We start from the raw sequence: 15,239 nt of genomic DNA on the forward strand, positions 1-15,239 counted from the left end.
GGGTTCGATTCCCAGCTCTGCCACGAAATTTGAAAAGTGGTACGAGGGCTGGAACGGGGTCCACTCAGCCTCGGGAGGTCAACTGAGTAGAGGGAGGTTCTATTCCCTCCTCAGCCATGCTGGGAGTGGTTTTCCGTGGTTTCCCACTTCTCCTCCAACCAAATGCCGGGATGGTACGTAACTTAAGGCCATGGCTGCTTCCTTCCCTCTTCCTCGTCTATCCCTTCCAGACTTCTCATCCCCCCCACAAGGCCCCTGTTCATAGCAGGTGAGGCCGCCTGGGCGAGGTATTGGTCATCCTCCCCAGTTATATCCCAGAGTCTGAGGCTCCAGGACACTGCCCTTGAGGCGATAGAGGTGGGATCCCTCTTTGAGTCCGAGGGGAAAAAGCGACCCGGTAAACAGATTACGAACAAACTTTATTTTCTACCTCAAATTAATATATATGCAGAGAAAGAGATCCAGCAGTAACTGTGAGAACATTCAAGCCTATATTAATTTCAGGTAGAAAAACTGTACTGCAATTTGCGTAATATTTTGTTCCAATTTTTACCTTAACATTCCTTCAAATATTAATTTCTTCTTCTTCTTTATCTCTTTACCCTCCAGGGTCGGTTTTACCCTTGGAATCAGCGAGGGATACCACCTCTACCGCCTCAATTGCAGTGTCCTGGAACTTCAGACTCCGGGTCGGGGATACAACTGGGGAGGATGACCAGTACCTCGCCCAGGCGGCCTCACCTGCTATGCTGAACAGGGGCCTTGCGGGGGGATGGGAAGATTGGAAGGGAAGACAAGGAAGAGGGAAGGAAGTGGCTGTGGCCTTAAGTTATGAGGAGAAGTGGGAAAGCACGGAAAGCCACTTCCAGGATGGCTTAGGTGGGAATCGAACCCACCTCTAATCATTTGACCTCCCGAGGCTGAGTGGACCTCGTTCCAGTCCACTTACCTCTCTTCAAATTTCATGGCAGAGCCGGGAATCGACCCCGGGCCTCCAGGGGTGGCAGCTAATCACATTAACCACTACACCACAGAGGTGGACATTCATTTATTTTGTGCAACAATTATAGCTGCGACAAGACTCGAATTCACGTCTACGAGGTTCGGAGACAAGTACGGTGACCACTTGGCCACCACTCCGTTTCGCTGTGATGTAACTCCCAAGTACCGTATGTGCCTTGTATTGGAATCGGGGATTCATCAATTTTTCTGATGTTAATAGGTTGCGGACCTGACATGTTTAAGTAAAATTTGTTCGCCTTTTAGTGTTCTACCACCTCCACTTTGTCCGAAGCTGGTCCTGTGTAATGACATGTGACCTCTTTTTTTCGAAAACGAAAGCGTATTGACTTAAACCCTTACACACGAGTTGCTGTTGAGTGTCTCCCCACAGGTACATTGAGGCTCGGTGAAATCGGTTGACTGCAGGGTCGGGCCTCTACTTGTTAGATATTATGCTTCAGGCACTTTTCATGTAATTGTTTTTTTTTTTGTCATTGTTGTCTATTTGTTTTACGTCGTACCGACACAGATAGGTCTTTGGCGACGATGGGATAGGAAAGGCCTAGGAATGGGAAGGAAGCAGCCGTGGCCTTAATTAAGGTACAGCCCGAGCATTTGCCTGTGTGAAAGTGGGAAACCACAGAAAACCATCTTCAGGGCTGCTAACAGTGGGGTTCGAACCCACTATCTCCCGATTACTGTATACTGGCCGCACTTAAGCGAATGCAGCTATTGAGCTCGGTCATGTAATTGTAGGCGACTATGTTCACGAGTGCAAGAAAAAGTGTGTAGAATCCTGCAAAGAATTCCTGCTGCCACTGCAGCATTAACAAGGCATTACATTGTTTTCCCTGCAATAAAAGAATGCCAGAAAACCATTCAAAACACAGCAATTATCACATTTTCCCAGTGATAAGAATATAAGAATAAGCTATATCGAATGTTGTGATATAACAGTCTGTTCTTTCATTTTTTAAGCACATTCGCATAATTTTAAATTAAAATTAAATTAAATAAGAACTCTCATTTATCATAACGATTTTGTTGCCTCTTACTCGACGTGTTTACGTCTTATCAGTCTCCGCTAACCATAACCTTCAACCATGTGTCTGTGTGACAAAATACTATTTCAACACACCACTGGGAGCGCTTTATGTAAAGAAACAAAAGACGCTCACTGCCAAACGCGTTCAGAAATCTCACTGAAATGTGTTAATTTGTCTTTAACAATTGTTTCGTAACAAATGTTGGAATGTGTTCGTGAAACAGGGCACTTTTAACCCTCCAAGTGGCAAACACCTGATATCGGGCATTTTATGCGTTTACCCAGTGGCAACGCCTGATATCAGGCGTTTTGACATGCTCTTTATTTTGTTTCGTTAATCGAATTATTATTTATCGAAATGTGCTAATTACGAAATAATTAAAGGAGAAATGTTAGGTCATAATCAGGAAATAATTTGTATAATAGCATCTTGCACTAATCTAGTGTAAATCGTTGCCAAAGTAGTGTCATAATTTTGCTGTCTTGTGCTAGCTGCTACATACTCAGCGGCCGGCCACATGTAGCCTATGTCTCAGCTGAGCCAGCTATATTTAGTCGTCAGTTTTCCTTCTGATATCAATCTGAAGTGTTGATATGCACTCATGTCGGCAATACTGAATCATTTCCTCATAGGAACAGTGAATAAATCGTCAAAGGGACTGTCTCTAAGTTCAAAACTTGAACCTAGGCAAACCGTTTACTTTAGGCAAGGTGACGTTCTACTGATTGCTTGTAAAGAGACGAAAACATGGAAACTAGTTTATTGTCTCACATATGGATGTCACGCTGAGGACAATGTTGTAAGGAGTCGAAAGGGAAATGAAGGGTTGAAACTACTACTGGTTCATAAATACAATATTTTCATGGGAGGTGTAGATAATAAAGATACGTGCATTTTCCATGCCACTTGTTCCAGACCCACCAGAAGGTACTATAAGCAATTTTTTTCAAATCTTCTAGATATGACATTATTTGTTGCATACGTCCTGTACATAAAGAACACTGATAAGCCTTTAGCAAAACGAGACTTCATAGTCAGTATAGGTAGGGGATTGCTAAATGAACAGTTCCCAATTCCAGTTGTGAGGGCAACATGTCATGCAGGAGGCTCCTCTCATGCTCTCGAAAACTTGCCACAGAATAACAATCGCCTATGTGTTGTGTGCTGGTGTCCAGGATGTAATGGTGGTATTCACCAGGGTTGTTATCATAAACTAATGCACTTCTGGATGCCTGACAATCGTGGAGTAAAAAGAAAGACCCACCCAAGTGACTGAGTGAAATATATAAGTGGTAGCATACAATTGTTGTATAATTTTTCCAGGTAAGAACAGTATTATAAACTATATACCGGTACGCAACTATTTACTATGAACTGGTGCTCCTTCTGTATATGTCATTTTTTTTAAATTTACATAAATATAAACATGTATAGCAAAACTTTTGCAAAAATAAATAATATAAACAAATTCAATATATTTTTGGTCTAACACTTTGTGCATGATAAATAACAGCTTTAGTATCATCATCTTATTCCGTGCACTTTTGAGGATAAAACGGTGCGCTGTTTATATATGTATAACATGTCAACGATTTTTAACACAATTTATACTAAGAGTCTGCAATACCGGTAAAATATCTCTGCCACTACAGGGTAAATGACCGCCACTTCGAGGGTTAAACGAAGTGTTAAATTAATAACCATTGTTACTTAACATTTGTTAAGTAAAATTTTACATACAGTTGAAGAAACCGGGCCTTACTGATGAGTGTCTATCTATGGGAGGATGGCAGTGTATGAAAAGTGGGGAGATTTTTTTGCTAAGGCTTTCTACAGTGATCTATGGTTGTTTATAAAATTTTATAAAATTACATGTTTCTATCTTTCTATACTGGTACATGGCTTTAGAGGTGAGGTTTTATTACAGAGCTCTCCTTAGGAACGCTTTTTGCTTCTGTTGCTCAGACCAAAGAATTTGTATCTCTTCTGAAATTAGTTTGTTTCCTTATCATGTAGAGATAACTTGCTGAATAATGTACATATCAGTTCACCTTTATTTCTCAATGATTTCAAATTTTGAAGTTTTATCTTCATTGGAGATTGAGCTTCATCTTGTATAGTTTTTTTGTTTTTTGTTTTTTTCTTTCTTCGGAATGTTGTCTGGAGTACGAGAATTTTGAAATTTGATTGAAATGGGATGGTGAGAGATGTACGCAAGGATGTGTCATATAACCTGGAAACCAAAAACATACGATGGATTTGAATACCTTGAATTACTCATGTAAAAAAAAAAGTTATTTTTGAATGATTCATCATTTTCTGTAATATCTGGTTAGCTTACAAGAATTGACTATGTGTAATTTTACTGCTTTAATTTTGTTTTATTGTTGAAATTAACTCATGCTTTTTGTCTTGCAGAGGATGACTCATATGATCTGGTTACCTGCTATTGTTCAAAACCTTTTGCTGGACGTGCCATGATCGAGTGTAGTAAGTGTCTTACGTGGATCCATCTTTCGTGTGCAAAAATTAAAAAAACAAACATACCAGAAGTATTTATTTGTGTTAAGTGTAAAAACCAAAAGTGCGGTAACATTCCATCGAACTCGACAGTGAGACCGAAGAAAAGAGTGAGTGTGTGATGAGACTATAATTGTGATCAGTTATTGTTTGTTTGACTGGCAGTGAATTTAAGAAAATGAAGACTGCTGTTTTCACTGAGAAATCTTTCCAGCTCACCATGGACAAGAATTTAGAGTTGGTAATTAGGGTAACAAAGTGCTGCTTTTTACCCACGAGTCTGTTTAAAATCGCACCTTATATACTCTTAAAATATATTTTAAGTACAAAAGATATTTATAGCTGCAGAAGTTAAATTTTCACATTTCAGTCTATTTTTAAAGAAGCAGTCAATGTGGATGGGTGATCAGCTACGCTGCAATGAATTCTGGTGAGAATAGTGGACATGAAATACGGGGTTCCTCTCTTTGATCTTCACCACTGCATTTGGCGTATCTGTAAGGTGGTAAGCAGAACTTAAGCCAGGACCAAACTATATAGTATATACTATATATGATGCTGGAAGCTACCTGGTTGTTAAAATAGAATTTTCAGATCCATTATGTTTGATAAGCAAGTTTTGCCACTGGAATAAAGTCAGACCTGTGAGAATTGCTGTAAGGGAGAAATGGTGCAAGCTTGACATTACTGCATATCTTTCCTTGTGAATTCAAGTTTTATAAGTCTCGTGTATTACAGTAGAATCATGTTTTGTGAAATGTTATAAAACTTGGAGCATAAATTATTCAGAGCAAGAAAGTGTAAATAGTTTGAATGAACAAGAATTAGCAATTGCATATTAGGTTTACTATTTATTATTTTGTTTTGTAGAGTACATTCATTATACTTAATGATGTTGTCTTGTGGTATAAGTGCAATATCTGTTGTGAGGAGATTTTCTGTCTCAAGTACTTCACTAGCCTTCCTTCGTTCATCCATTATATGGTGGTAAATAGTGTTTACTTTAAAGACAGAAACATACCTAGTCCCTTTGCCAACTTGGTTGCTTTACCTGTAGGTGTACCCATATTTAAAAATGTTGAATCCTTATAGTAATGATTTTGATGATAATTAGGCAGTCAGGAAAAATGTCTGTGTTGTGAAATTGAGGTTCTGCTCAATTCCATGAAGAGGTGTAACAGGCAATGATTATGGATCTATCATTTACAAAGGGAGAAATAACATCTGATAAGAAAAGTTATACTAATTTAAAGGATTAATTCCTGTTCTCTTAGAACACTTTGGTCAGATTTTAGAGGTTAAATTCAGTCTGGTAGCTGTTTTTGAATGTTTGAAATATTTTTTGATTTATAGGCTTAAGCTCCGGGATTGTCAAACATTCCCCTACTTGTACCTTATTAAAATACGAGTGTACAGGAATATTCAAGGTCATAAAAGTCTTTAATCTTGTTTATTGATTACTCTTCAGCAGCAATTTTTTCAGTGATTCCTAAGGGCAATTCCCTGTTTATCAAGAAACGAGGTGCTACTAAGCCAGTAATCATGTGGGCTTTGTAATATACTCATGGAAATATAAATGCAGTGGCTGCATTAAAAGTAAGTCATTTTACTGTTTTCCCTGAAGATGTATTTTGAGTCTAACTGAACATCAGCCTCAGATGGACGGACGGACGACAGTACAGCTGACAGTCTTATAAGAATTGTGGGTCATTCCTGGATATAAATACTATTCCTGTTTCACATTCATTTTTCTTAAGAATATTCCCTCATTACAGTCATTGAAACTAGTACAAGTATCATCACTGTTGCTTCTGCCATTATATTCACTGCTTGTTTTTGCTGTGAAGAATTTGGTATGTTTCTTCTTCCTCTTCCTCCTCCTCCTCCTCCTCTTCTTCTTCCTGTATGTGAGTTTTGGACCATTTGAATTAAACCAGTGATTTGGTTGCGGACTGAAGTCGGGCTGCTATAGTGTATATGATCTTGAAGTCATGTCATTTTCTGTTATCTACAGTATATTTGAACTCTGTATAAATGTTTCATCTTTATTAGGTCCTTTTGCATACAACACTTCTACTAAGGGTGACTAGGATAAGGCTGTCGAATACTATGTCCCAAGCCCTGAAATGAACAGCATTCTGCAATAATGAAAGTAGCTCTGACAGTTATCAAATATTGTCTCAATGTGGAGCTTTAAATGTATTTTTCCTATTTCATTTTCTTTCATTTTACTGTATTTTGTGTTCTACATGCACAGCCAAAAAATAATGTATGGGTGGAAAATATTTGAGCCTTAGAATTGTTGCTGTTGTTGCTGCTGCTGCTGGACAGCAAGTAAGACTTAGTATAATTAAAAGGCAGCCATATAATTTCTCACAATATAATTGAATTTGATTAATTTTGTGTTTTAATATGACATATATTTGCATCTACTTATGAAGCAATGCATAGTCTTGAAATACCGATTGAAACCAAATCTGTAGGGCAATCATCTGTGGATACAAACAAGATCTTAAACATGAAGTGTTGTAATACTTATTCAGTCACGGTAAAGCCACTTCTCTCCCTAATCTTGGAGATGTTCATAGATTAATGTATTTATTTTACTTGGATAATATTGTGTACTGTGAATTGTTTAATACTATAAGTGAGAATATAATTTGTTCAATCATCTTGTGCTCTTATCAATTCAGAAGATTACAATTGTTTAAACCACTTAATTCCAAATTTGTATAGGGGTTATGTTTTATACAGTATGGTTATCTTTTATGCCTCTGTTGGTTTTGAAGAGAGATTTTATTCTGAAGTATATCTTTTAATTATGATGTATTGGAAAGTTTATTTCCTAAATCCAATGTATATCTGTAATAAGGCATAATTTTTTCGCAAAAGGGAAACCTTTTTCGCATTTCACAAAGTAGATCTTCCCTCATCACTTGAATATTCCTCATTAATAAAAGCTAATAGGAATGGGAAGCATTTGCTGGACTTCTGTTCTAGTATGGGATTAACAGTTACAAATACATTCTTAAAGCATAAGGCTATTCACTGCTACGCATGGGACTATTGACTTTCAATTCAGGAAATCTGTTAGGAATGTGTGGGTATTCAGGGGATGTTTTGATGATACAGATCACAGTTTGATCTGTAGTGAACTAAGTATCTCTAGACCTAGGATAAAGAAAGTAAAATCTGTGTGCAGACGAGTAAGGGTAGAAAATCTCCAGGACGAGTAAATTAGACAGAAGTACATGGATATGATTAGTGAAAAGTATGGTATGGTATGAAAATTAGCCTTTCTAAGACTAAATTGATGTTGGTAAGTAAGAAATCCAAGAGAATTGAATGTCATATTAAGGATACAGAGATGGGACATTTAGATCATTTTAAGTATTTAGGACATGTCTTCTCCCAGGATTGTAGTATAGTGAGAGAGATTGAATCAAAGTGCATTAAAGCTAATGCAGTGAATAGTGGAATGACAGTAGGTATTTCTATACATGCGTATGCTCATGTTGTTTGTGCTAGGGTAGGTTTGGTTATGGTACATTTGGTGAGTATGCTCTTATACAGATTTACCTGACAGTATTTAGGTTAGGTGTTACAAAACTGAGGTAATGAAAGTGCAGGTTTTAATCTATCACTAGGTGTACTATGGTAGTGTGGACTACATGAGTCACAGGCCACAACGTTTTTAAAAGCACTGTTTTCTGCCATGTATAGATAGACTAAAAGTTTTATGGTTAAATCTAATGAACGTAACATCTTACCTTCTTTGCTTTAAAATGCTTTTATTCCATGTAGATTTATCTCTTTGCTGGTGTCTACTACATCCTGGTTCTGCAGGAACTATACACGGACCACTTTGTATAACTTCTTGTTCCATTATACAACTTTGATACAAATTTTTGCTAAATATTGAACAAATAGCTCAGTAGTTTGTGTTTTTTTTCATATTAATCAGGGTAAACAACAAAACAACATAAATGTATTGCAGGTTTGCAACTGCTGCATGTTGTACCGGTTTGACAATTTCTTGTGTACTTCATATGGAACATCTGCCATAGGACAAGACTTAATATGGAACGGTAGCCAATGGACAAGTCTCAGTATGGAGCAGATACGGAATTTTAAACCTGTTTTTCACAGGGACAAGAATTGTTTTGACACATAACCTACACATCACTGGGAAGGACGTTACGTTCTGAATGTAGGAATGTGCATAACTGAATGTTGATTTTTTTGGTGGACAAGGCTCATTTTTGAGCTGACAGACTCAAATAATGACGAATTAGTGTGTCAAATATTTCAGTATTTAGCATACTTTTTCATTCATTAGGAATTTACTTTTGAGAAGTGCAAAAGGTTTTTAGGTACCCATATCTTGAAAACTTATCAATAAAATCCACCAAAATTGTAACTGTATACAGAAAATGTGTGTCTGCATAAATTAGACTATTATAGAGAACATCTAGAAATAAATTTATTAACAGCATTAATTAAAATTTTTGCATTAAAATATACCAATTTTTTTCGATGGGTGTAACTAATGTTGTGGCCCCCTGTGGGTGGGGGATGCAGACGGAGAATACACCCACGGTATCCCCTGCCTGTCGTAAGAGGCAAATAAAAGGGGCGACCAAGGGATGATCAAATTAGAACCATGAGACTACTTGTAATTAGTACCATCACGCAGGGAACACCATAGGTCGCTTTTACTTGCACGTAGTACCATTGTGTTAGGTACAAAATAGGTTTGTGATTAGTAGTGACAGTGTGTACCTGTGATTCGTACCACTGTATGAGCGACACCATGGTTCTGGCTTGCCTGAGCTTAGTACCCACTATGTGAAGGACACCACGTGATAGTGCGGGCCCCTGGGGTTAGTCCACTTATGTGAGGAACACCATAGGTTTGTGTTGCCTATAAATAGCGCCGCAATGTGGGAAACACCATAGGTCTGTGTTACATGTGCGCATTACATTACCTGTGAATACAGTAGTACCATAATATGTGGAATACCGCAAATCCATGCTACTTTTGATTAGTACCGCAACATGACAAATAGCATGGTTCTACTTTCCTAGCGATAATTACCATTATGAGGGTCTGATGACCTCAATTTTGGACCATTTTCTACTACAAGTATCATCGATTCAGTATTGTGCTTTAGAAGCAGTCACTAGGTCAGCAATACTGATTGTTTTAACTTCATATCCATCCACTCATTCGTCCTCACGTTTTCGAATTCTGCTCAGTGGAGGTTTATGGCTTTTTAAATTGTCATAACATTTCGTCTTATTTTGTACCATTAGGGGCCGATGACCTAGATGTTAGGCCCCTTTAAACAACAAGCATCATCACCTGAAGTCATGCTTATTTTTGAGACAGGTGCAGGATTGTCGACAGTAGTGAACTTCAAAATAAAATCATCTTGCATAAGTTTTTTTTTAGTAGCGTAAAAGCCACAGTGAAATTGCCTCATATCCTGCATGTCCACTTTCCAGCACAGTCATCATACTGAATGTATGTACAATGTTTCAGCTATCTGGCTCAAATAGTTATTTATCTATTAAATTAAATGTATCTGAGAAATAAACTTGCGGGGAAATGGACTTTAATTTGGACATTGCTTTTAACTAAGGTTGTGTCTAATGTGACGTATTTAATGCATTCTAGCCCCATAATCATCTTGGTTCAGAAGTTCTTCATCCTCCTCCTTCCTCTTTGTACTTCTTTTTCTGGTTCTTGCCTGTTTGGTACTCTCCTTGTACATTCTATCTGCCTCAGAAACTCTTCTGCAGTGAGTGCATGCTTCATGTTGTACCCTGATTCCATGCATAGCAGCTCCAGAATCATACATCTGTATGATGTCCCTTCATTAAAATATATCGCTGTATCTAGAACTCCTATTTTTAGTGTCTGTACACCCATAAGAACAGTTTTCGGAACATGGTCCCAGATACGCTTGAAGCACTCATTGGGATTTTGAGTCCTTCCATGAATGCACTTCTCTAGTAATTATGGATTGCTGAGATCCCTGTAAATAGGCTTTATTGCCTCAACAACAGCATAAGGCAAGGCATACTTATGCTCATATTCAGTACCATTTACTTTTGCTTTCTGGAGCTTGCACCATGAATCAGGACCTGTTGGGCAGAGGGCATGGCAGGTATGTTCATCAGTGGATGATTTGTGTATAAGACTAGCACATACAGCTTTTCTCATAGCAGCTAGGTTTCCCTCATTCCTCCCAATGTCCAGTCCATAATATTTCTGTAGTAGGTCTATTTCTCAATCAGTGAGGCGACCCCTCCCAACTCAGGTACTTCCCATCACAGAGCTTCTGAACTAAGGTCTTTTCGCAGCTTCCTCAGTCTAGGTACCTAACCTCTTCTGCACCTGACCTACACATTCAGTCTTTTCAGTACTTACAGCATTTCCATAAGGTTTATCCTCGCACGCTTTTTGGAAACCTTTAGAATCCCCATCACCAAGGTACTGGCTGTTGTGTACACCATATGTATGCTCTGATGTATTAAATATTTTTAAGACGCCCTCTGATTCCATACCACCACTGTGTCCTTCAAAATTGATATCACAATTATGGTCCTTCCTGTCTGATTTACAACCAGAGCAATATTTAGTCAAGCACTCTACATCAATAATACCACTTTCAAGGAGGTAGCAGTAACAACCCCATTGAGAGAAGTATGCCCTCTTTTGTGCCACTTCCATCAAAAGCTGCTGTTATATCACAGTTGCCTTCATTATTCTCCACTACTTCCTTCACAGCATTTTATAAGGATGTGCTACTTACATCTTCAAGACACCCTAGTAAAACTTTATTGTAGCGATCAAATCGAGGAGGTGGAGGAAGAGCCATAATTGCACAGAAAGTTTGAGCTGCTTTGTACCCTTTACCTATACACCTCATACCATAGGCTAGTCTAGTGTGTTCACATGTAAAGCCTTTTATTGTTTACACCTGGAGTATATCCAGGTTCTTCATGACCACAGACAATGCATATAAGAACTAAATTTCACTGTTATTAAGATTTAGAAAACTACTACCGTAAAATGGGGTGAATGGGAACGGTTTTATAGTATTTTCTGTCGCTGTTTTCTTGATTTAGATAATTTAATACATTTCTGCGTGTAGCGGTGTTGATAAGGTCACATAGCTAGTTATGGTACATGAAATGAACAGATTGGTACAACAAGTTACGTGATATTGACTGAAAAATTAGTGTTCCCATTCACCCCAAATATGGGGTCAATAGGAACAGATACTTAAGTGTCCCGTCTAAACCTATTCTCCTCATACTGGGGTGAAAAGGAACACTGAAAACCTTTAAAAAATGTTATCTAAGATCTGAAAATGCATAAACAGTAAGAAATAATACAATAAGGTAATTGTCAACCTAAAACATGCTCCAAAAGGTTACCATACGTGGAAATTTACATCGGATTTCAGGAGTCCCCTTCTAAAAAGATTAGGGTGGTTTACCACACCAACAACACCTGATTTATCAATTTCACAGACATTTTCATGTTTGGACCACTTAAAAATGTGTCTGCTCTCAACTTTAGTTGGCACATACAGTAGGCCTACTTCAGAAACGTTACTGTGAAGCATTCATAGTAAACACTGATGACTGTTTCAATGAAATAGGATTGCTTTGAAGAATTTGGGTGATTTGATTAATGATGTGGATGGAGAAGAAAATCTACCGTAACCCAGTCACCTTCCTCCATTCGTGCTTTCTTGTACACACCTCTCATTATTTTTTTAACCGGATGTAGTTCTCAGTTGCAGTCCTGCCTTAGGTGTGATTTAGGGTTCTGATTCTGGCGTCCTTTGGTTGGGTTTGGCAACTTTCTTTTACTGACATGTTTATAAGTAGGAACTTCATTTTATTTTGAGATCTCCTTCTGCTGTTACTAATCATCTGACAGATGTCCTTCTTGGCTATCATTTTCTAAGTCGTCAGCTTTCACACTCTGACCAGGAGTAATGTTTAGCTTTCTTTTTCTAATTTTTACTGTCCCAGGAATGAACCTCATATCATTGAGTACAGAAACAATGCAGTCATCAGTGATACCATTGTTTCCCTCAACATCGTCCACCGTTTCTTCTGCTGATGAACGGGGCAAGCGACTTAGAATAGGGTCTCTATTCTGTATTGACACATTCATTGAGATAAAACATTTCGGTGACGATTAAGGAAACTGGGGGCAAAGTCGTGACCTGATATATTGCTTCTGAACCTCTTCACAGTGACTCCCATTCTATCAAGGTAAGTCTTAACAATACATCGGAGGTCGTTATGCATCAAATGGGTAACCAGAGGAGAACACGTCACCAGCTGATCAACCAAATGCTTTTCAGTATCTAAACAATGTCTGTCCAACTTTTGGCTTCATTTCTATTCTTCCTTCACTTTTATTATATTTCATACGTCTGTATAACACTGTTGTAGGAATGGCATACTTCTCTGAACATATTCTGTATGATAATCCTCTTTTAATATCCTCTAATACAGCAGAAAGTGGTTCCGGTGGGACTTTCCTGTGGATTTTGCCCCTCAGATCGGGTTTATATTGCCTTGGCATCTTTCTTCAGCAACTGGAATACAGATAAAATAAGGGATAGAATTACCGAACAGTACGTATATGAAGACTGCATTCACATTTAACCTCATTTTACACATCATCTATGTGTTCCCATTCACCCCATTTTTCAATGATTTTTTTCACTAATTGTGCATAGTGTTAACGTAGAAAAGTGTGGTTGTATGTCGTGGTCAAATTACATTTAACTGTATCAAAATATGGCATAGTTACTTATTCTAGACATTAAAAGCACTTACCTCCACGTGATTTTCTAATCCAGAAGAAGATTCTATGGCCTTTAATAGCTATAAAAAATTCAAGGTTTCCTTATTGCGCACTATTGTTGCTACAAGTTATTGTTATCCTTTCAGAGCACATAAAAATGGTGGAAAATAAGGATAGGAAATATTTTGGGTGAAAAAATTCCACTGAACTGCTCTACATACGATGCAAACCTTCCATAAAATAAATTCCCTACTGTGCGTTCCCTTTCACCCCCATGTTCCTATTCACCCCATTTTACGGTAGCTGATGTACCCGTACTTCCCTACAGAATTCTACATTGTATACAGAATTCTAGGTTAAGAGTATACGTTGTGGATAAGATTGTATTAAATTGCATAGCTCTTCAACGTTACCCCAGAAATACAACTGGGAAATCACCACACGTCTTTTTTTTTTTCATGCCGGGGTGAGTGACTCAGAAGGTTGAGGCGCTGGCCTTCTGACCCCATCATGGCAGGTTCAATCCTGGCTCAGTCCGGTGGTATTTGAAGGTGCTCAAATACCTCAGCCTCGTGTCGGTAGGTTTACTGACACGTAAAAGAACTCCTGCAGGACTAAATACCGGCACCTCAGCGTCTCCGAAAACCGTAAAAAGTAGTTAGTGGGACGTAAAGCAAATATTATTATTATTATTATTATTATTTCATATAAAGACCAGATTAGGGAATTTTAATTGTAAAGTCACAATCAAATTGGGCAGTTTTCATTGTAGTAGCAGACACTCGCTCTCCATCTGCCTTTTTACTTCCTCAGAAACACTGTCTTTGTGGTTTTTCTAACTGAAATCAACATAGGTCATTGTCATTACGATAACATCAGTAGGAATGTCGTGATTAAAAGCAATGTTGTCATATGAAATACTTGATCAAATGAAAAACTGCACATTTTATCACATTTAACAAACAGTACTATGCTGATATAGATGTTGATTCCCATAGGGAATGTCCAGTAACGGACCAACTATATTGGTATCAGTACTACGCTGCCAATCTAACAGTCCAAATTTCCAGAGCTGGAATGACCAGGCTGCAGACAACCGTGAACACTTCTCTGCCATTATTCCGTTAACTGTGCACACTGCTCATTCCAATCAACGCCTCAGTAGGTATTGAATAGCTGAAATACTATGATGAACCAGTGTGTTACGTACCAGTATATCAGAAAATTTATGAATCAGAGGAATGGCATACTAAAGAAGAAAGTTATCTAATTCCCCAGCTACTTCCCGCCAATGTTCAGGCAAGCTGTTATACTTGGTACGCAGCTGTACTTCCATGTATCAGAGATGAATGGCAGCGGAAGAGAGAAAGAACATCACAACAAACAATTGTCAATGTAATGTTATTGTTGATCAATTTTATGAGCTATCGATATTGTAGGCCTTCACATTTAGTTTTCTTCTGACTCTGTGATATTAGGACATCTACTGTAATGTCAAGAGAGTCCTTTCTTTCACGACTCCTTCTTGTCTTATTCAAGTGATCGTTCTTTTACAAATTTTTTCTCATTTCTATAATCATCTTCGGAATTTTCCTTGTCGATATGGACCGATGACCATGCGTTTTTACACCTTAAGACAATCATGACAAAAACCATTGCCAGTTAACACTATTGAAAAATATTTCCATGTCGGCGTTCATAAGGACTAAGCAGCAAAACTCTGAATTCATGAATTCCCTTATCACAGTCATCCCCCTGTTGGTGGGGGCAGTAGAAGAGCCACAGTATCCTCTGCCTGTCATAAGAGGTGACTAAAACGGGCCCCAAGC

General features: G+C 38.1%; 1 protein-coding gene across 3 annotated transcripts in view; it reads left to right on the plus strand.

Annotated features, from left to right (window-relative positions):
- Positions 1-15,239, plus strand: part of LOC136864398 (PHD finger protein 23A) — a 147,188-nt gene that overhangs the window by 105,446 nt on the left and 26,503 nt on the right. For 2 of the 3 annotated variants that reach the window (XM_067141339.2, XM_067141340.2), the window contains one exon: positions 4,467-11,636. The exons of the other annotated variant lie outside the window; for it this stretch is intronic. In XM_067141339.2, the coding sequence (XP_066997440.2) occupies positions 4,467-4,690 (224 nt within the window). In that variant the 3' untranslated portion in view covers positions 4,691-11,636. Of the gene's footprint in view, positions 1-4,466; positions 11,637-15,239 lie in introns of those variants that run through there. 3 annotated transcript variants of the gene reach the window in all.

The sequence above is a fragment of the Anabrus simplex genome, chromosome 2, assembly GCF_040414725.1.
Source record: "Anabrus simplex isolate iqAnaSimp1 chromosome 2, ASM4041472v1, whole genome shotgun sequence".
In the NCBI taxonomy this organism is placed as follows: domain Eukaryota; kingdom Metazoa; phylum Arthropoda; class Insecta; order Orthoptera; family Tettigoniidae; genus Anabrus; species Anabrus simplex.